The sequence below is a fragment of the Rhyacophila brunnea genome, unplaced genomic scaffold, assembly GCF_057557595.1.
Source record: "Rhyacophila brunnea isolate RB1 unplaced genomic scaffold, BYU_Rbru_1.0 scaffold_1, whole genome shotgun sequence".
Lineage (NCBI taxonomy): Eukaryota > Metazoa > Arthropoda > Insecta > Trichoptera > Rhyacophilidae > Rhyacophila > Rhyacophila brunnea.
In genome coordinates this window covers 48,710,046-48,731,427 of record NW_028232751.1, presented here as the reverse complement: position 1 = coordinate 48,731,427, position 21,382 = coordinate 48,710,046, and the positions used below count along the sequence as shown (strand labels likewise).

General features: G+C 32.5%; 1 protein-coding gene across 3 annotated transcripts; it reads right to left on the bottom strand.

The window, feature by feature from the left end:
* Window positions 1-593: 593 nt before the first annotated feature.
* LOC147079885 (uncharacterized) lies at window positions 594-19,305 on the bottom strand. Of its 3 annotated transcripts, none has more exons than XM_085945395.1 (4): window positions 19,123-19,305; window positions 17,308-18,805; window positions 11,642-13,718; window positions 594-3,887 (listed from the first exon to the last, which is right to left on the bottom strand). In XM_085945395.1, the coding sequence occupies exons 2-4, from the start codon at window positions 18,624-18,626 to the stop codon at window positions 1,404-1,406; spliced, it is 5,880 nt and encodes a 1,959-aa protein (XP_085801521.1). In that variant the 5' UTR covers window positions 18,627-18,805; window positions 19,123-19,305; the 3' UTR covers window positions 594-1,403. The 3 variants fall into 3 exon arrangements, with proteins under 3 accessions (XP_085801521.1, XP_085801529.1, XP_085801511.1); XM_085945403.1 differs by having other exon boundaries at window positions 17,308-18,800; XM_085945385.1 differs by lacking the exon at window positions 19,123-19,305 and having other exon boundaries at window positions 17,308-18,965.
* Between the last annotated feature and the right edge of the window lie 2,077 nt (window positions 19,306-21,382).

Below are 21,382 nucleotides of genomic sequence, written 5' to 3'. Positions count from 1 at the left end.
AACATAAATAGTGCACATACATATTTGTTTTTATTGAACTAAAACTACAATTTACAGATGGTAATCTTTAGTTTTTAAAAACCAATCAATGCATACTAAACTATAATAGTTTTGGTATATTTTGGGCAATACGACAAAATTGTGCACACTTTCTCATTTATAATTATTTGTTTTCGTTGGATTAAGAATACATATTACACATATTGTTGGTTCTAAACCAAACTATAATAAAAAATATTATTCTATCTATAAAATATCCGAAGGTGTGTATGATTTCATTGTATTATTTCAGATATTATATAGATATACGAGTAGTTTTTGACTATTATAGTTTGGTTTTTGCGGGGTATAATTGAATTTTAAAAACTAGCTAACACCATCTCTAAATTGTAGACTTATATAAATGAAAACAAATACGTATGACTGACAAAGCTGCTGTATGCACTATTTATTTCGGATCTTTACTAGTCTACCTCCACCCTTCGCCCCTGGGTAATTTTGAATATATACATATATTACAATACTAAAATATAGTAATTTTAAATGTTTTGAGATTATTCGGATGGTGACGAATGATTAAATAAAAACTCAGCTTTAGGGTAGAATATTTATATTTTCTTTTTGCTTTTGTGTCTTCAAGGCATTAAAAAGTGTTTGACGACATTTTCCAATCACGTACAGATCTTACTTACAATACTCTTATTGTTTTATACATACAGTATTATTACATCGAAGGGTTAGAGCTTTTTTATTTTATATATAATAAAATGGTTAAGTCACATAAATGACGGTAAATAAATAATAGCCACAACAATGGCGTTATATACATATTTTTATATATATTTCTAACATCAGTGGTCTTCTATGTTAAAATACTTTTAAAATAATAAATTACAATAACAATGTTGATTAAGGATTATTACAATTAAGAATACAATATGAAAATGATACCAGAGTTGGCAGCAAATGCAAAACATTAACTAAAAGATTTCTAGATTTAATTATAATTGCAAAATTGTAAATATAAAATCAAATGCAGAGTTCTTTACATTTAGAATGAGAACCAATATTGAGTCAATTGTTTATTACTCAGTTACAAATAGTTCATTATTTTAAAAATAGATACTTTTCTTACGAACACATCCATAATGGTATTTTCAAATGATAGTGCAAATTCACCTTCAGAATAATCTTTTAAACGGATTTTTTGATCAAATTATACATCCAGATAAGGAGATAATACTGGCACTCTTATATAATATCTATACGATACAATATTTGGAAGAGTCCTATAGAGTATAATATGATAAAGATTACATACATCTATCGGTGTAAAAATATTGTATTTGAAAACAATACTTTCTCCGCTAAGCAAAATACACAAGCTTACGTATACTGAATCATCATTTCTCGTGCGTCGGGGGATTGAAGAAGTCCCAGTGGTGATGATGGACCGTTCTTCCGTCTCCGACACCTAACATAATGAGTCCTGCAATCATAACTAAGATTATGACCAACGCCATTTGTACGTCTTTTTTATCTTCACCTGTTCCGAAATGCGATGTGATATAGGTCAGTATATGCTGAATAGTTCTAGTTACTGAGTTTTGGCATGCACGGAACAGTTGAACTGATAATTCGCCTACCGATGGCTCGTTTTGGCGTGACATAGGCTGCCGTCTAGCAGAAGGCCTGTATTCCTCATCGGAACTGGATACTGGTTCCCGTTTATGCTTTCGACGACGGGATGGAGCAGCAGGAAAGTCTTCAGAAAAATCAGCTGGATTTCTTTCATTGGGTGATCTCAATCTGTAAAACGATCCTGGTGGTAATGAATATTCAGGGTAATACGCCATAGGATATAAAGATGGAGGAATCGTTGGCAGAGGTGGGCGTTCAGGGGCATCATTTGTCACAGGTGTTGATTCTGAATGAGGAAGAGGGACCGATGGAGTAATGGGGACTGATGGAGTAATAGGAACTGATGGAGGAAGTGGAACTGGGGGAGGAGCAACTAGAGGAGGACTTTGTTGGTTTTTGGTGATAACAGCTGTCTGTTCAATCATCTCAACATCCGGAGGTAAGTTATCAGGTGAATATGCTTCGCTTTCAGTTTGCGTTTCTTGGGTGGTATCCGAACGTGATTTTTGATCCGTGCATTGGGATGTCATCTGAGAAAACTTTTGCAGTATTTCTTCTACGATCCCTGGGGCTAAATCTATGCCTCTTACATATATGTGGCCTGACTTAGAATTCATGTCAGTTACTTGCAATGAAAGACCTTCTATTTCTGATACAAGAATTTTCTGCGCTTGCAATTCTGTGACATTTAGGCGGTCCACTTCCAAATCAGAAACTTGTAATCTTTGCGTTCTGACAACATCAGCTTCGAGGCTGGTATTATTAATATGTTGAAAAAGATTTCTTGGTAATTCTATTGGACTTGTACATTCTTCATCTAAATCTAAGCACCTATCCTGGATTGGTATGCTTTCGACCCGACATTGTTGCTTAATTTCTTCATCTTTAGGGAAGGAATCTTTATTTTGCCACATCATTTGTGATTGTATTGGTAAATGAGAAACATCCGGATATGCTTGATTTTGAGAGCTATAAGTTCTAGATTCACTACTAAATGTAAGTGGCTCATCAATAGGTAAGACAGTAAGAGAAGCTTCTGTTACAATTTCATCCCGTTCGTTAATTCTAGTAGGGCTTGAAACCCGGCGTTCTACGAGAATTGCAGTGGGTGACATTCTCCCTAACGGAGTTTTTGGACGTTCTGTTGGAGTTTTCTGTCTTTCTGATGGTGTTTTTGGCCTTCCAGATCTAGAACTGGGTCTTGAGGATTCCCTGAATTTCTGAAGCCCCCTGGATAAAATTTCAACATCGATAGAGTTTTCTTCGGTGTCTTCTTTCAATGTTTCTGGAAGCGCTTCTGCTGTAGAAGAAACACAATCAAGATTATCATTGAATTCAATACCTTCCATTCCCAACTCGTAATCAAAATCATCTGGTAAGGGATCAGTTTGAGTAGAAACTTCTATTTCTATCACATCATCTTGATAATAAGGATCAGGATCGTTTTGCTCTTCTTCTACACAAGCTACACTTTCTTTCAAATCTTCTTCGCATTTCAGGTCATCTATCATTTTTTGATTATCTAATTCTAATTGAAAGTTTGCATTGAATTCAAACACACCAGGATCAATGTCTTCATCATCCAAGTACTCTTTGTTATCGGGATGCTTCTTCTTTTTTGGTCCTCTGGGTGGTCGCGGAGGAGGAGGCAACGGCCTATCCTTCATTTTACTGATAACTTCACCAGATTTAAGATCTTTATGAATTTCTTGATCTTCATCATCAATCTCGACATACTGAGTGCCATCTGAGCCGGGTTCATTTATCGCCAAATCTTCTAAATTTGTGAGACTAGTCGTAGAGAACTTTTTTCTTGGGGGTCTTGATGGTCCAAGAGTGCTGTAATTTCTCAAAGGTCTCTTGGGAGGTGAAGCTTCTTTAAGAGCTCGCGGAACTGTGAAATAGTCTCTATCGCTGCTAAGGCTTTTTGCAGATCGATGTCTTCGGAATGGAGCTGGCGGCTGAGGTGCTGGAGCAGTATTTTTTTGTGACATAATTTTATCGACAATAGCATAGCCGGGTCCATCGTCCAGGTCATCAAGAAAGTCTGTATCTGCAGTTGGCAGTTGAGTGTGGGAGTCTAGTACGATAGATTCTGCACCTCTTGAGGTACGATCATCGTCACCTACAGATGTAGCCCGAGATCCTCGAGATCGGGAACGGGTTCGTCTAGGCACAGCTGGAGCTTCATTGACAATCGGATTAGTATATTTTTCCACCATGTACTCCACTCTGTGAAATACAATCTGTAAAATAATACAATAATTTATATAATTTAATAAGTATTTACTTGTATTAGAGGATTGAAGGGTTATGAAGAATTTACATAGGTGGATACTTATATTACAATATTATATCTTATTATATGTATAATATTTAACTTGGACCGAGTGGGATTCGAACACATAATGTCAATGATAGTAGACAAATAATGATGGAATTTGAAAAATTAAATACCTATGTATCTTTATTTTTACAACTTTAGTTATACCTATATTATTTTCAATTAAGTATGCTAAATACTGATCTTGTGTTGTAAATGGTAAAATGAATGTTATGAGAAGTCAATTGAAAATTTTCCCTTTTTGGTTAAGATTCAAGACTACTTTTGAGATTTCCTTAGCTGATAATTTAAAATCATCAGAATCACATACTAGAGATTTTTGAGTACCAATTACATACGTTTTTTGAAATTTCCACGAGAATAAAGTACACATACAATATACATAATTTCGAAATAAAAAACAAACGTAGATTTTTCTTCACTTGATTTCATTTGGTTATTGCATGAAGAAACCAGATGACGATGTATTTGATTTTTTTTATTGTAACCGTACATCAGCGCATTATATTATTATACATATTTTTTTTAATATCATGCGATATCCCATGCCACTGCGGTGCATGTTAAAAAAACTACTGATAGCTATAATATATATAGCTTTTTAAATTATGTATCATATATTTCACTATATTAAAACAACATTTATATATTATAACCTAGTATTATAATGTTTATAAAAGTATCATTATATCCGTGACTTATATTACAATAAATTGTATTAATACAGATGATATCCGTGGACGTTATTATAAATTATAAATGTCTCTGCAAAATTACTACATGAAAAAAAAAATGATACATGCTGACTCATTATTAGCTGCAAGAGTTTATATTATATAATATTATATTATAGATGTAGCACAGAGAAGTAAGACGTCGTAACATAACATAATAAGATAAGTTGCACACTGCTATAATACTATTATATACTGGTAGGTTGTATCGTTGCGCAGTATGAATGCTCCACTTATTATGTAGGTAATACTTATTTTGTAAAACCGCTAAGGGCCACAATCAAAATATTTTGCCAAACACTATTACCGCACATTACTCTCCATTGTGTTTTATATCGCTAACGAATAAACCGTACTTGCGTAAATAATATTATATTTGTCGTTTTGTCTGCGTTTCAAATACTAATTGACACCCAACAATGTAATGTCAGACTGATGACGACGCCATTTTTGTGTGGATTGAGAAGCTCCGTGATGTTCCACCAACTGTTTCGGAGATAATAGAATAGGTTACATGTAAATTGTACGTACAGTATTTCACCGTGGCACAGTTAGCCGTGAGCTTTCTATCGGAAAGAGATGACTATACTATACGGCAGTGGCAAAGGGTAGAGATAGGCTGTTAAAATCCGTCATAATTAGTGCAAACTAAGCTTTGTCAGTCGTACGCAATATATTTTCATTGAGATAAGACTACAGTTTACAGACAGTGTTGGTTAGTTTATAAAATTCAATTAAACCCTGCGAAACCAAGCCATAATAAATATGTAATAGTCAAAAAATATTTGTCTATCTATAAAATATCTAAAATTATGCAAATAAATCATACATTAGTTATTTTATAGATAGAATAATATTTTTTATCTATTATAGTTTGGTTTAGGTAGGGCCTAATGAATTTAATAAATATAACCAACAATATTAAATATTGTTATTACAAATTTTGTAATATCAATATGTATTCTTAATCCAACAAATAAGTATGAATGAAAAAGTGTCCATAATTTTGTCGTATCGCACAAAGTACACCAAAACTATTATGGTTAGGTTAGGCAGGGTTTAATTAATTTCTAAAAACTAATCAAACACCATCTGTAAATTTATTGTAGTCTTAGTTCAATATAAACAAAAAAATACGTTTGACCAATAAAGTTTAATGTGCACTATTTATGGCGGATCTTAACAACCTACCGTCACCCTTCACTACTACTATACGGTTTCCAATTATATTAGATTCAATATGAATATTAATTCAATTTTCATAGCTGATTTTGGCAAAATTCATGAATAATTCAAGAATGAAAACCTAGCCTAACCTAACAAATAATCCAGTACCAAAGTGTAAACCGACAACAACCGTTTTTTATTTAGACATGAATTTTATGTCAGTACTATACGACCCAAAGAGTTTGGACGGTCTTTAATATACGGCCATATATTTTCGATACAACATTTCACGGAGAAGTGTGATACGGAGAACTACATACGTACAAGTTTGCGGACATGAATAAAACAAAGATCGCCCTGATGGAATGGCACGATAAGAAGAATATAGTCAGAATAGGATTCATTTCTGCGTGAGCAAATACACATCGTATAAAAACTGTTTACGAACATTTAATAATTTTTAAACATACTATTCAGTAATTTATTATTTGTATGAATGCATTTTTTTAAACAATACGTTTTACAAAATTTATCTGTACAAATAATAAAAATATTAAAGTGAAGTAGGTTGTTTCAAAAAAAGTATTCCAAATATGACAAAAATACTGTCAAACAAACAAGTGTGACCATGCTCGGGGAGATTTTAAGTATTTTATCGGAAGTAGTGACGCGTGGTCTTGTGGAATGTTTATTTGTACGACGTAAGTTGAGTTTAAAACTTTGGTGGTCTGTGCACGGAAATTTGTGTCGGGACCGCACCGATGTATATTGGTCTAGTCAAATCCAATAGCGGATTAAGATCCGATAGGGCGCTAGACAATTATTTTTTGATGACCTCAACCATAAACAAATCTTAGGCAGTTTATATTTTTAATTAAAAAAAACGTCATTTTGCATTATTAATTTTACCTTTGTTTGAACTATTTTTACCAAAGATATAGCTATACATATATGAAAGTTGGACAGCATTTTGTATTGTAGATTCACTAAGATCAATATTCACAATACATATTATTATTGTATTAAGAGATTTATTTGCCAGGGGCGCATTTTGCTAAAAACACACTGCATTAGTATAATAAATGCAAAGAATGACTCATTTGATTTTTATTTAATAGTGAATATACAAATGATTTAATAATGTATATTCATTAAAGATATATCAATAAAAATAAATAAAATATTAATTATAATCATATGCAAGGATGTTATAACGAAAATAATTCGCAAACCTGAAAGTTGGATGCTAATCCTCGCATCACGCGGAAAATGAAAGTTGTCAGGTCGAATTCCATTGGGTCATTTTTTGAATTTTGTCTGATATGTATATCATTATTAACGATTTGAATGAACATTCCCATAACATCGTAAATATACGAAAGTGTCTGAGTAGGTAACCAAAACATGGTAATATAATCCAAACAAACGCTAAAATATGATCAATATGTTTAATTTTCGAGTAAGTATAACATTCAATACTGTAAGTAACTAATAAGTGGTGTAGTGGGAAAGGCACTGGCCTTCTACCCGAGAGTTTTGGGTTCGATTCCCGGTCATGATAAAAACATTTATATGTTATTCTCAAAGCCGGGGTGTTTGTAATTGTTCAAAAATTACTAACAACCACCTTGTACGAAAAAGCAAGGACATGGTTATTAATAATTAAAAAAAAAAAAAAAAATTTAATACTGCCATCGCTGAAAATAATATTTTTTTAAATTGCTACTTCCACAATAATCAAATCATCTGTGTATTTTAATACTAAAGTTCGCAATACTCTCATTATAACAGAAGTTTATTTGTTTTGAACTAGGTATAATATATTATTTTTTGGCAACTTTTCCACTTTTTAGTACCTATGTTGAGTTTGCCAATAATAATTAAACAAACCAATCAAGATAACGTATTTTTGGTATTTATAAGTTTTTCGGTTGTTGACAATTTTATGACAATTGTCTAAAACAAATCATTCATAATATTACGGATCACTTTTTATTTGACATAATATAGAATAAAAATCTGGCATACAAATGATTTTATGCAAATATTTCTTTCTTTGTGACATTGGCTGCCAATATATATGTAACTTCAGAGTATATTATAAAGTATGTTTTTGCCGAAAATGATTTAAGTATGGATTCCTACATAAATCGTCATATATTTTGTAGACAATTATTTACTTTTTGAATATTGTGGGGTTGCTTCCAAAAGTTGGTAAGTCGATAATTTAGGTATTTAAAGTTAACACCGGATTATGTGTCTACTTATTATGAACATTTATGCTAGAACAAAAATTCAAGGTCATCCGATATATAGAACATGCAAAAAGCACAAAGAAATTATTATTATGCCTAATTTTAGACGGCATGTCAAACTTCAAATTGCATTTACTCCATAACGTCATGTTTTACGAGACTTAGCAACTTTTATATTTTATAATTTATTATATTTACAATGGAAACAAAAAAATCTTAAAACTATAAAGTCATTAGTCGCTAAATATTAATGACGAGAATAATCTTAATTGAGTTTTCCCGAACGTGTTATGTCCTTATGATAAACTACCTTAGATATCCGGTATATTATATTGTATAATATCGTCACTATTCTGGCAGAAGACACTAATTCGAGAAAATGACATATTGAGTTAGTTATACCAAAATGTTCCTTATTTCAAACTTTATTGTCTGGAAACCTTCTTAATAAATAAACAGTCTTTATTTTAAAGTCATTCTTTTTACGATTACTTAATAAACTCACATGATAGACCATTTCAAACATTTTAACAACTTCAAAGTCAAATTACTCAAAACTAGTATTCTCCAGTTAGTGTGTTCTGCCAGAACAGAGACGATATAATAACTGTAAACATCTGATTTGCCAGTGGCGAAGACTCCATACTAGGCGATTATTTGAAGCCTACCTTCTTAAGAAAAATATTTTTTGATTGCATATTGACATATTTGTATAATCACTTGATTATAATATATTCAATAAAATAATTTATGTTGCCAACGAGAGATGCCGTATGTGTAGGAATATATTACACAGATAATTATTATAAATTAATCTGCAAAGGTTTTAAAAAATATACCACAGTCTTGACGTAAATAAAGGTCGGATTATGTTTCAAATAATTCTCAATTTTTTTCATATGGACTTTACGTGACGTAGCCCCGCCCAGTTTATCGAATTGTATGAACTAAGGTAAGCTCCAATCGCAGAGCCTAAAACTAAATAATTGATAATAAGATAATCAAAAAAATAATTTCTATGGTGCTTAATCGAATATCAATAAATATACACTGTTTTTAAAAATAAAAAGAACTTTTATCTAATGATTTTTGATGAGTAGGTATAAATGTTTTGAAAAAATGCGTACTTAATTTAAACTGATCGCTTAATTTTATACCGTCAGTGAGTTTTTGAAGTTTCATTAAATTTGTGTGTTGTTGTCATTAGTGTATACCTATTCATTAGTAGTAATATCGTATTATCTTCTTATTTCTCGTAAGTATACCTGTTAAGTGTGTTCTTTTTATCAGATCTCCACAGCCTACATATTTCCAAAAGCCACCCTTAGTCACTGTGATTTACAATATGATTTCATAGATCTTATAAGAATTCTTTTTGAGGAAAATAACTATCGACATTTTTGACTGTTATTTTATTGGTGTAGCTTGTTTAGAATATCATCTCCAGTGTCTCGTAATTGTATCAGCAATATTTTATTCCACGACGAATTTATAATTATTATTTTTTATTATGTTAGTTAGTGAAAAAAAAATCAAACTGCTCGCTTATAAGTCGTTTTAGTTTAATAAACTCCATTAACTTGTATTCAGTAATAATAAACGGAAAATGAATTTATTTTATTTGAGGAACATGGGGATTAACCAAAGAATTATAGAAAGAAGAATTCATATGAACAGTTTATATTAAAATATTGACAGCATTAATTTCGAAACAATTTTAGTGTGTAGCTACTTGAATTGGCAACTATGGAAAAGTTTACGTTTTCTTTTGATTGTTCATTTAAACATCGATGGGTAATTTGACGATAACATCTCTTATACGTTTTTAAAACTAATGTAATGCATTTTTGTCTCTCAGTGCGACTTTGGTAAATTGGAAAATAAATCTTAGATTAGTCTGATATGCAACAAATAAATTTGCAATGCGAAATTGATAAAACAATATAATATTATATGGAATACTTTTGTTTGGCAAAACTGTTCTGATCGAAAGTTAGAGGAAAATAATATAGCTCGTTATATTGTATCATATTACCAGATTTACACATTTGTATTAATTTAGAATGACATTGAAATATAAATAAAATAATTTGTAAATATTTGGGGCAAGCTGAAGAAAAAATATTCATTAGAAAGTAATTTTTATGAATCTTTCACCAAATTAATACTCACGAAACACAACTAGTGAATAATGACAAAATTTTCTTCAAACGTATTTTATTAATATCTGCATATAACGAAAAAAAGTTGGATGATCATTGGATCGCATTTCGTAACTTAAGAATCTATATGATCGTTACGAGTACATATTTACCAAGTTGTTCTGGGTTGCTACAGTACTAAATTTGTGGATCTATATTATTTCTTTCCATTTATTAAATCTATCTCTTGCTAATCTTATATAACACATAATATACTTCAGTACAGATTACGTTAATAACATAATATGAAATATTTTTATCTCATTTTTTTCATTCTTTCAATAGGCTAATTAATTCTAAATGATTATATGTGAAATTAAATGTATAAAATCTTCAATATTAGGTAATTAATTATTTAATAATAATTATATGATCTAAATTAGTTCTTCTCTGTAAGTTCTAGTAATGTATGAAAATACCACGGTTCTTTATATAAAAAAAATATATCTTTCTTTCTATGTCACCACAAATAAATCTGAATGCATTGTTAACAATATGTCATAGAATAACATATTATATTTAATAAAGCTATTTCTTATTCACTGAATATTTCATAGGATTCAAGCATTCTTTGGTAAAGCATATTTACCGGAAATTAATGGATGAGTGTTCGAGGTACGTATATTTTTAAAGATTTACAAATTCGTTCAATTTTAAACATTGTGTATGCAATGCCTAGTCCAAGATACATATTGTGTCCAGCTACAATTAATTATACTGGGCTATCACCTTTTAACGATACACAAATAATCTACGTACATAGTACGCACATCCACACCTGAAAACTTTGCTATCAAATTTAATGTATTTTAGACAGTTATATTATATCATATAATATTGCGCGCTTTAATCAGAACAATATTTAACAGTACCACGCGTCGCAACTTTCAATAAAATAATAAAAAAATCTGCCGAAATATTATTCTACCTGTATGTGAGTCATTATATTTGTACATGTTTTAAATCCGCGGCGGAATACAACAAATATGTCCATTGTATAAAAAGCTCTCAAATGTTCGTAAACAGTTTTTAAAAATTGTTTATAGATAGATTACATCGTAGTTTGAACGCATGAGAGTTACAAAATTAAAAAGTTAATAATTTGTACCTGTGCAATTACATATAATTATAAGATTACGTTTTAAAAATTGGTTATAATTTGTTCCTAAATGCGTTTATTCCCTTGACACATATTACAGAAAATGAGACTTTTTGTCATGTCATTTTATAATGATTTAGTACTAGGTACTTAAATGTTTAAGTCATGGACGTTTATTAATAAGTGTAAAAAATGCTCACCTCGTCATTTATACTTTTATCGTCATTGTCAATAGGCTTCTCCCAATTATCATCTTCAAATGTCTCTTGCTGGAAAGAGTCAGTGTCTTGGTAACTATGTGGTTCCTTTGTATTTTTCTTGCGTCTCTTGGGCACAGCGGGCATCTCTCGAGTTTGTTCAATTTCATTCTCATATTCATTTAAATTCTCCAAAATATCTGGATCCTTATATCCGAACGAATTTATTCGCATATTATCGAGATTTTCTTCCTCGCTATAGGATTGGGAAATTGGCTCTGAAAACATTTCTGGCGCTGGAATACTCTCGATTGCTATGTTGTGAACTTGTATTTCCGGTTCAGGCTCAATGATATCTTCTATGTAATTACTTGTGTCTTCAGTAGGCTTATTTCCTTTCATTTTCCTTGCTCTTGAAGGTCTGACTGGAGGGAACGTGTAATATCCGTCATCATTTTCTGTCATGAAACCATGTTCATTCTGGTGGTATTCCATTGGCTCATCTTGTTCTACGCTGTCATCTTTTCCAAATTGGTAATACCTATCTTCTTGTTGTGGATAATTAAAGTTGTTGTTATCAGGTACACTTCTTTCTTCGTATCTATCACCTGTATCCATCTGACTCAACGCGTTAACTGGAGATCTGAAAGCGTCTCGTATTTCATCTGTAAGATATTTTCCAACTTCAATATTGTCTTGAGATATACCTTTTTGACGCAAGAAAAATTCATCATTGTCAATTTCTTCTAATACGCCTCGACGATGATTTCCCGCTGAAGCTGCAGACGATTCATCGTCTTCATGTCCAGTTTCACGATCGAATGCTGGATCATGTGTTTCTTCACTGGGTAAAATATACGGAAGTGAAACTCTGTGGTCAACTTTTGCCGCATTATTTCTCTCCATTGCGTTCCATAATTCAGCATTTTCTAATTTTGCTTTGACAGTTTTTTGAATTTCCAAATTTTCTTGTTCATATTCTGCTTGCATTTGGCGATAGTCTTTATCAACTTGTGCTAATTTTGATTCAAAATCTTTGTCATTCTTGTACGAATAGTCTTTATCACCTCCATATTGCCGTGGCTGGTCTTCAGTTGATCTGGCACTAGATTCGTCCCAAACGCCTCCCACAAGTAGTCTTTCTTTTTTAACTCTCGGGACAGTGGCAAATGTAGGGGGCGGTGTTCCAGGCCGATTAGCAGACGAGGCGGCAAACTTATCCTTCTTATTCCTATTGAAAAATCTCGGATAAGTTCGGAAATCAAAATTTAAAATATTTTTCTTAGAACCTGATGTAGATTCCGTCGATGGATCATGCTCATCTTCAGTGCGTCGATTATTTTCTTTGTTTCGAGTAAAAGTCGAAAAATTTATTTTTGGTCTATCAGGAAATTTGAATTTAGACCTATCAGGTAAAGAGAACTTTGGTCTATCGGGGAAGTTAAATTTAGGTCTATCGGGGAAATTAATTTTCGGTCTATCCGGTAAATTAATCTTTGGTCTTTCGGGTAATTTAAACTTTGGTCGATCGGGTAGATTTATTTTTGGTCTATCGGGGAAATTAATTTTTGGTCTATCCGGAAAATTGAATTTCGGCCTCTCAAACTTTGGACGTTCAGGCATACTGAATTGTGGTTTCTTCATGCCTTTTAGTTTCGTTTTGAGTTTTCCAGCCTGGTTTCGGATTTTCCCCGTTTGAGTCTTGATCTTTTGCTGCAACTTCGATGCCTCAATGCTCGCTCTCTTTCTGTTTTCTCTCTTGAGTGGTAGATCCTCTAGGGCCGAAGAATCAACTTGGCTTGTGCTTATCTCGCAGTCTGTCCTTGACTCGGTAGTGGTGGGCGTGTTGACGAAGTACCTGTCTTCCATCTGCTTTTGCATGGCAATGGCAGAGGAAGCGGTGTCCCTGTCATCAGTCCCGCTGTAGGCTTCGTTGTCGCCGGTGGCCTGATCGAGGGGCAGCCGTAAGACCTCGCGCTCCTGCGAAGTGGTGCTGGACATGTCGTCCTCGACATACACCTGATCGACCGCGGCCGCAGCCTCAGAGGTTGGCTTACCGATCGGTTCGTACTCATGATCGCTGAAAATAAATCGGAATTTCATTAAATCTATAATTATATGGATTCATGCAACAATACATTTTACAAAATAATATAAATGAAAATTATTGCAACGAAAACTAGTTTGAAATCCTATATAAATTTTGTTTTCTTACTATATTAGTTCAAGCTGAAAAAACCTTAGTAGGTAGGTAAATTATTGGTATAAAATAGATGATGCAAATAAAAAATATATAGATTTATTACTTGTTGCTTGTTCATTACCTAATATTAAACATAATGCACATTTAAAAAAATATTATAACATAAATGCCAAAAATATGAAAAAAAACATACGCAATAAATGCATTCAAAATCATTTGCAATAGATGTCCCTTTTGGTATTTATGCAGAATAATATTATATAATACAAATAAAATGTCAACAAATTTAATGCGAAGAAATCTTCAACCTCTACTATAACATAATAATATGCTGTCGACAATTTTTAAATATTAAGATATACATATAAAAATTGGTAGGTTTATATAATAATTATTTAAACTGATATTTCTAATATAGATACCTACCTGCAATATAATACATATTATAATTATTAATATTAAATATAATATAATATGTTTATCATTTCGAATATAAAAATAGTAGCTTTGAATTAATTGAAATACCTACTACATATGTTTGTTATTTGTTCGCAATGTTTACATGATCAGGAAATATTGGTTTTCGTTGGATATACTTACTGGAAATAAATTTCAATAATAATAATATTGTAGTTAATTCAAAACAGCATTTCATTAAAAACTAATTGTTTTGCTTTATACGATACGTGGTTATCTACAATATTTTCTTCAATGATAAATAGTATTTATTTATTTTACCAACTAAAAATCTTAATACAAAACCTCTATTCTGTGAAGGCACATAATATGATCGGTGTTTTGTGAAAAGAGCGATTTATCCAAAATGCTATTTTACAGGAGGATTTTTAACTTTTGACAATTATTTATTAATTACCTATGGATGATTAAAAATATCTAACAAGTTTATAATAAAGCTTAGAGAGAATACTGTCTTTATAATAGGCTTTATAATATAATATTTGAAAAGGCTTAATATGTCACATTCGCTGTTTCTCCGTAACACTAAGTAGATATTCGCCCTTACGATTATCGTTTAAGTATTTTCTGTGGAGATACAAATTCGCCGTTTTTACACAACAAAGCTAGTGAGATACATATAGTTTTTTCATTGAAATCTCGATTTCGCCAAAATAGTTGATTCAACCTTTTTACAAAACAACGATGATATGATCTTATTAGGATCGGACATGTGGGGGGGGGGAAGGGCGTAATATCAATACATTTATAAATGCGAAAACCACAGAGCTTATATTTATGTTTGATGGCTTGATATAAAATATATCCAGATTTGGGATATTGTCTCAATAAGACGATCGTTTAATTAATTATAAAGTCATGATAATAAATTTATTGCTGTTAACAGTTCAATACCTTTCAAACATGTTAAACGTAGTTATATTGAACAAAACATCGACCCACGTACGTTTGCGATAAAAAAATATGATGTAAAAATAATATTCAAAAAATCGCAGCGCAATGTAGGTACATAGTCATAATTCAACTTGAGAAAAATAAACATTCTCTTATAATACACATTGATTATAGAAAATTCCACAAACAAAACTCAAAAAATATCAGTCATAAAACGAGCGAAACAAGGTAGGTATATATCAAATCTAATATACCATAGTAGACGCAATATAATACATGCAACACAATATAATACATAAGACAAAATATGCAATTTATCAAAAAATTATATATATAACATAATAATTCAATGCTAAAAACCTTTTAATTTCGTTAAATATCAATTTCAATCGCTGAACGCTAAAATATGTTTAGTAATATGATAAATAATCAATCGGTGTGTATTGATTTTTCTGATCAATTTTATTATATTATATATTATAGTAAGAACAACGGTATACATACTAGTCAATATATTTTAGGGATTATATTAATTATAATTTTTAGTATACCTACACATTCGGCATAAACGTATAAGATATATAAATATAATATATAGCGTACCTTTAGTTATTGTAAGTAATTTTCTAATGTTAATTTATTACATCAAAATCTAATCGTCAATATTATGACAATAAGCTCATACAATTTGAGGATTCTATCATGCTGATATTTATCTGTTATAATAATATATAGTTTTTGTTTATGAGGTTTTGATTTCAATACAGTTTAATGTGTGGTTATATATTATAATATAATATATCAAAGAGAATCTGCAATTTATATAATCATTCAGGAATGAAGTATATTTTAATTAATGCTGTCATCGTATAAATAAATTTTGTAATTAATACAAAAAGAAAGGCTTAAAAGTGTGACAATAGTCGTTCACTTTTCATTATAATAGACTTTCATAGACGTGACGATTGAATAATTCAACATTTTTTAATTGCAAAGCATTGCGTTCGGATCAAAATTAACATCGCGCAAGTGTTTATAGAATGGAAACATTACATAAAGCTCGCAAAAGACGCGGCGCTACTGTTACCGTTTTAGCATGAGCACCGGCTGATTCTCTTTCCTCATTTCAATCGAGTCTTTTCACTTTATCTCTCGATGACGTTCGCCGTACAACGGCCAAACGAAAATCCACAGAAACATTTTGAAAAAAAAACCACCGGCAAATGTGATACTTAGTTATTTATTTTTTTAAATATAGACAAGCGTAGGTTATAGCATGTGGGTTGGAAAACATGACTAACCTTTGGAAGTAAGCGATGGTGGCAGGCCGCGGAGCAGGTCTTACTATCGCGTGAGGTTCAGGCCGGTCGGGCAACAAGGAGTCACTCTGAAAGAACTGACAAGCGCACCGGACGTCCAGAGACACCGTGGGTACGCTGCCCTCGCGTGAGGGTCGCGGGAGCGTCCGCCTCGGCGTCCCTCCCTCGGAAGTCCATCGCCTCAGCGTGCTACCTTGCATAACTCCGCTTCATTGCATTCAGCGCACCCTCGCTATACCGCCCTCTGCACACATGCACATTTATAATAAACTCTGACTTCGTCTCGGATCGCGCGGACAATTCTGTCGACTTGAAATATTCACGAGAACGATAGCGTTAGCTGGAACGAAGTATGCGTGGGGGCGGTTTAACGAGGGTCCGCCGATTTTAAAATAGAGTATCAAATGGATTGGTGCGGTGACAGATCGGACGCCAAGTCTGCGTTAGACTGTCTCCGCAGGAGACGCTAGTACACTAAGCACCACTCAGCTGCTTCGCAATCCCGGCGACGAACCTTTGCGACCACTCTGCGAGCTGCACAGCGCGACCAATCTATTTTTATGCCGGAAGGTTGCGATATTATTGGGATACATTTTCTGCAGTAGATACTATTTCGCGCTGTCACATAAAGCGTTTGAGAAAGTGTAATTATTGCGGCTGAGGTTCGCGCATTTGCATGCTATTAAATATAATACACAAATAAAATCACAAATGGTGTTAGTAAACAATGCGCACATTATTTGAGGAATACAGTACTTATTGTAAAATCTACTCACTTCATTTTTGACCATAAATTTTCGATTTCGTGTGCAGAGGTACTACTTTCTTCGATAGGTTCAGGGTCGCTCAATGATTCGGATACTTGAAAATGGACTCGCTTATCCAAAGTCCCCATATTTTCGGGAGCGTCTTTATCGTTACTGGCCGTATTGTCAATGACTACTGGATCGGCTATGTTATCATCTTCTACGTAATCCTCTATTTCTGTAATTGTTATATTGGGAGTATCGTTCTGCGGCCGGTTGTTTTCTTTTAATGTTGAGCTTTCGGTATCATCCGTTTCTGTTATTATCGCTTCGTTTTGAATTTCTTTATCATGGTTTTCTATTTTTTCAGGGGTCATGGCCACGTCGTACATGGTTTTTAATTTAGAAATACTTTCAGAAGTCGATTCTTCATCTTCCATGGGCTCATCAATGAGAAGACTCGGGTCTTTAGAATCGCTTGATTTTTGATCGATCTCAATTTTTGTTTGGACATTGTCAGGTTCATCGATCAGTTTTGATAAACTTTGTTCATCCGGTGATGCTGTTATTGAGACATCATCATCTTTCTCTATATCCTCATAGATGTGCTCTTTTCTTTTTCTTGTAGGTGGTGACGGTTCTTCTAAAAATTCACTAGGAATAGAGAAAACATTATTTTTATTTGAAGACACTACTGGCTCTTTTTCAATAGTATCAGAGTCAGTTTGCATTACCAATGATATTTTAATTTCATCAACACTATCTTTCTCTTTATGCAAATCTTCATTTATTTTTATTTTTTCTCGTCTCTCCAATCCAGGAGAACAGTCAAGAGGTATAATTTCTTGGGGTTCATCAATTCGAGGTTTCCTTTTTGGTGAAGTAGCTTTCTTATGCAAATTCTTTTCAGCTTTGTGTATAGTCTTATCAGCGATATGTTTTATTTTTTCCACAAAAGGATGACAACATTTCGAGTTCCTTGGAGAATCGTCATTATTTGGAGCGATATGACTCCTGTCAGGATGTTTACGTTTTAAAATTCCTTTAGGTGAGACAGTTATTTTGGGTTCATTCACAGTTTTTAAACTGTCAACATTGGCGGGCCCCGGCAGTGACTCACTTTGATCTACGTGCATATTATTATCTTTTTCTAATATGTCCTCTTCTGAGTCTAAAGATATTTCTTTTGAAAAATTTGGAACGTGTACACTGCCATCGTCTTCGCCTTCTCCGAGCTTTCGACTGCTACCTGGAGAGGAATCCAGCATTAAAATCTTTTGGGGCCCCCCATCGGTTGAAAGTGTGGGGGACCTTCCGCCGGAGCGGTCCCTTGACGGTTCTCGCGACATGGATCTTCTTATAGGTTCAGAATTTTTCAGTATAAACTCAGCCGTAATATCCTCGCCTTCAAGGGGAGGTTTATCCAGATGAGTCCAAGGGTAACCACCTTGTATTCGCGATCTCTTGACGTCCTCCCACTGATAAGTCTTAATCGGCACCGGTGGCACTGTCCCCTCTTGATGCTTTTCTGGCAAAGATGATTGCATTTTAAATTATTTTTTTTTGAAAACCAAAATCACAATTTTGAAAAAAAACAATATTTTTTTTTAAAAAAATATTTAAAAAAAAAATTAATTATTTAACTATTTTTTTGAACTGTTGACAAACTGTCAATTAAATTTTGAACATTTCTGAATAAAAATATTTACGACCGCGCACTTAAAAAAACAATGAATAAACCGAATTGAAATTTTATCACTGATTCACTATTAAAGAGAACGGCAAAAACTAAGCGATCAATCGGAGCACATCTACATGTAGGTGAACGGGAATGCAGCTCTTTACCTGGTTCTTATTGGACTGCTCCTATGTCCATTACGTTCCATGGCTCACGAGTTGGTGGATCATTTTCGTGATCTTTCAGTGCACAAATTATAAAAAATACAAGATTTTGTAAGAAATATTTGAATTGAAGTCCGCCGCCGAGTGGATCGGTGCTCGGCGAAGAGCGTTGGCGCCTGATGTGCCACGGGGCTAAATATACCGCTGAGCGTGTGATTATTTTGGGTCAGGATTTCGCGGCGCAGGGAGATCTGCTTCAGCAGTACCGCCGCCACTCGACAGAGGCCCCCGTCTTCTCCCGACTAGCAAAACTAAATTCTGATTCCATTAACCCAAACGCACCCGGCTGCTAATTTATACCATCACCACAATAATTGAACAAAAAAATGACTTAGAGTACAGACCGATTCTTCTGTACAGATCAGTGGCGATGAATCGGTACTAAACAAATAATTAGCGTTTATCTGGACATAATATTTTAACAAAAAAAATTCACATGTGCAACTAATAAAACGACATAATATAGAAAAAAAGCATTGCAAAAGTATTATTTCCAAGAATCCTAATTTGGATTTATGTAAAAATGACTAACAACGCAGATTCAGAATTCTCTGTAAATAAAAAATCACATACCCATTGCACGTTTACTCAACTGTATTTGTTAACCATCACTGTATAGGTGCATAATTTATTTATATTCTTATTGTTTACATACTCAACGTTTGTTTTCATTAAATAGACATTCGCTAATGATACGGATTCCCTACCGGTTAACGAAATCATAATCTTATTTAATACATAAGTGTACCTAATGAATAAATAGGATATTATGGCAGTTTTGTGATTTTTCTATATTTTCATTAATAAATAAATGTCTTCTTATTCATTGAATTCATATTAATAGACAGAGCTGATACTATATTACTCCACAGCTAAAAGATATTTTATAATAATCGGTTGTAAGTCTTTTTATCTAGTTCAGGTAAATCTAAAAAAGGGAAAAGAGGAATACAGGTTTCAATACCGGGATCTAAAAAATTGAAATCCCGATTTTATAATTGACAATAATTAGTTACAATTTACGGAAGGTGTCCAATTCACACTTATATTAAAACATTACACTATAAATGAAGAATTCCTTATACGTAATAATTTATAATTTAATTTGATTATTCCATGGCTGTTGAATTTATCACACTTTATAGATGCGAAAGAGTGTCTACGCATGGAGAGAGGCAAAATAAAATTCTGGAATAATTTCAAATTTTGTAGAATTTTGCAATGTTATAGTAATTATTTTATAAAAACATTCAAATTTAAATATGTTGTACTCATAACATATCGACTGTGTTTAGGAATAAGGGCGTAACCCTCGATTCTTCCAAAAGTGCCTTTATTATAATATATTAACAATATATACAATTAAATACACGTTATGTAAAAAGGAAGTCAGCCGCAAATGCCGATTTATTATCTAAATTCAGGTTTTATTGAGCTTTAATTAAGTTTTAATTTAAGGAAAAAGCATTTACCCTCAATTTTATTGATTTTTCTGTAATAACTTCTTTAATTATTAGTAGATCGAAAAGATATTTCACTAAATCATCAATCATCATGCACCCAATGTCTGTTCTTATTTTTTTTATCAATATTGAACCAAAATCATTCAAAAAAGGTTTATTGCGTCTCCTGTAAAATTTGATCTGTGTGGGTTACGCCCTTTTCCCTAAACACGGTCGATATATAAGACAAGTATATCAATCAGTTAGTGCGTGTATTGTGTTATATGCTAATTTTGAATGTTTTAATAAAATCGAATTTTAATGATTCGAATCGATCGCAATGGATATACTATAAAAATAGTATATAGCAGGGATGGTCAACCTATGGCACGCGTGGCACTAGTGGCAAGCGAGATGATTTTGCATGGCACGCGAATGTTTTGTGTTGAAGAGAAAAAAATAGATAAATATAATAGAAAAGATATTTTTTTACAAAAAGTTTAACAAATACCTAAATATATATTGGGTACCTATATAATATTAAAAATGCGTATTTTCTTTCGGTTTCTAATAATATTTTTACCAATAATATAAGTAGGTATATAAATCGATGCGCAAACGGAAACGACGAAATTCATGCATGCAGCTGATACAGGCAGGCAGCTGTTACTCTTGAAGAATAAGCATTATAATTAATAAAAATTGTATAGATAGGTCCTTAGGTTTTATGCGTCACACATAATAATATGAAAGTATTGGTT

What these genes read in the sequence shown, in the direction of transcription:
- LOC147079885 (XM_085945385.1), bottom strand. Translation starts at nt 18,824, where the DNA reads ATGCAATCATCTTTGCCAGAAAAGCATCAAGAGGGGACAGTGCCACCG. An exon ending in AATTTATGGTCAAAAATGAA is followed by an intron (nt 13,719 to 17,307) that starts GTGAGTAGATTT and finishes ATTTATTTTCAG; the next exon opens with CGATCATGAGTACGAACCGA. An exon ending in ATAAAAGTATAAATGACGAG is followed by an intron (nt 3,888 to 11,641) that starts GTGAGCATTTTT and finishes ATTATTTTACAG; the next exon opens with ATTGTATTTCACAGAGTGGA.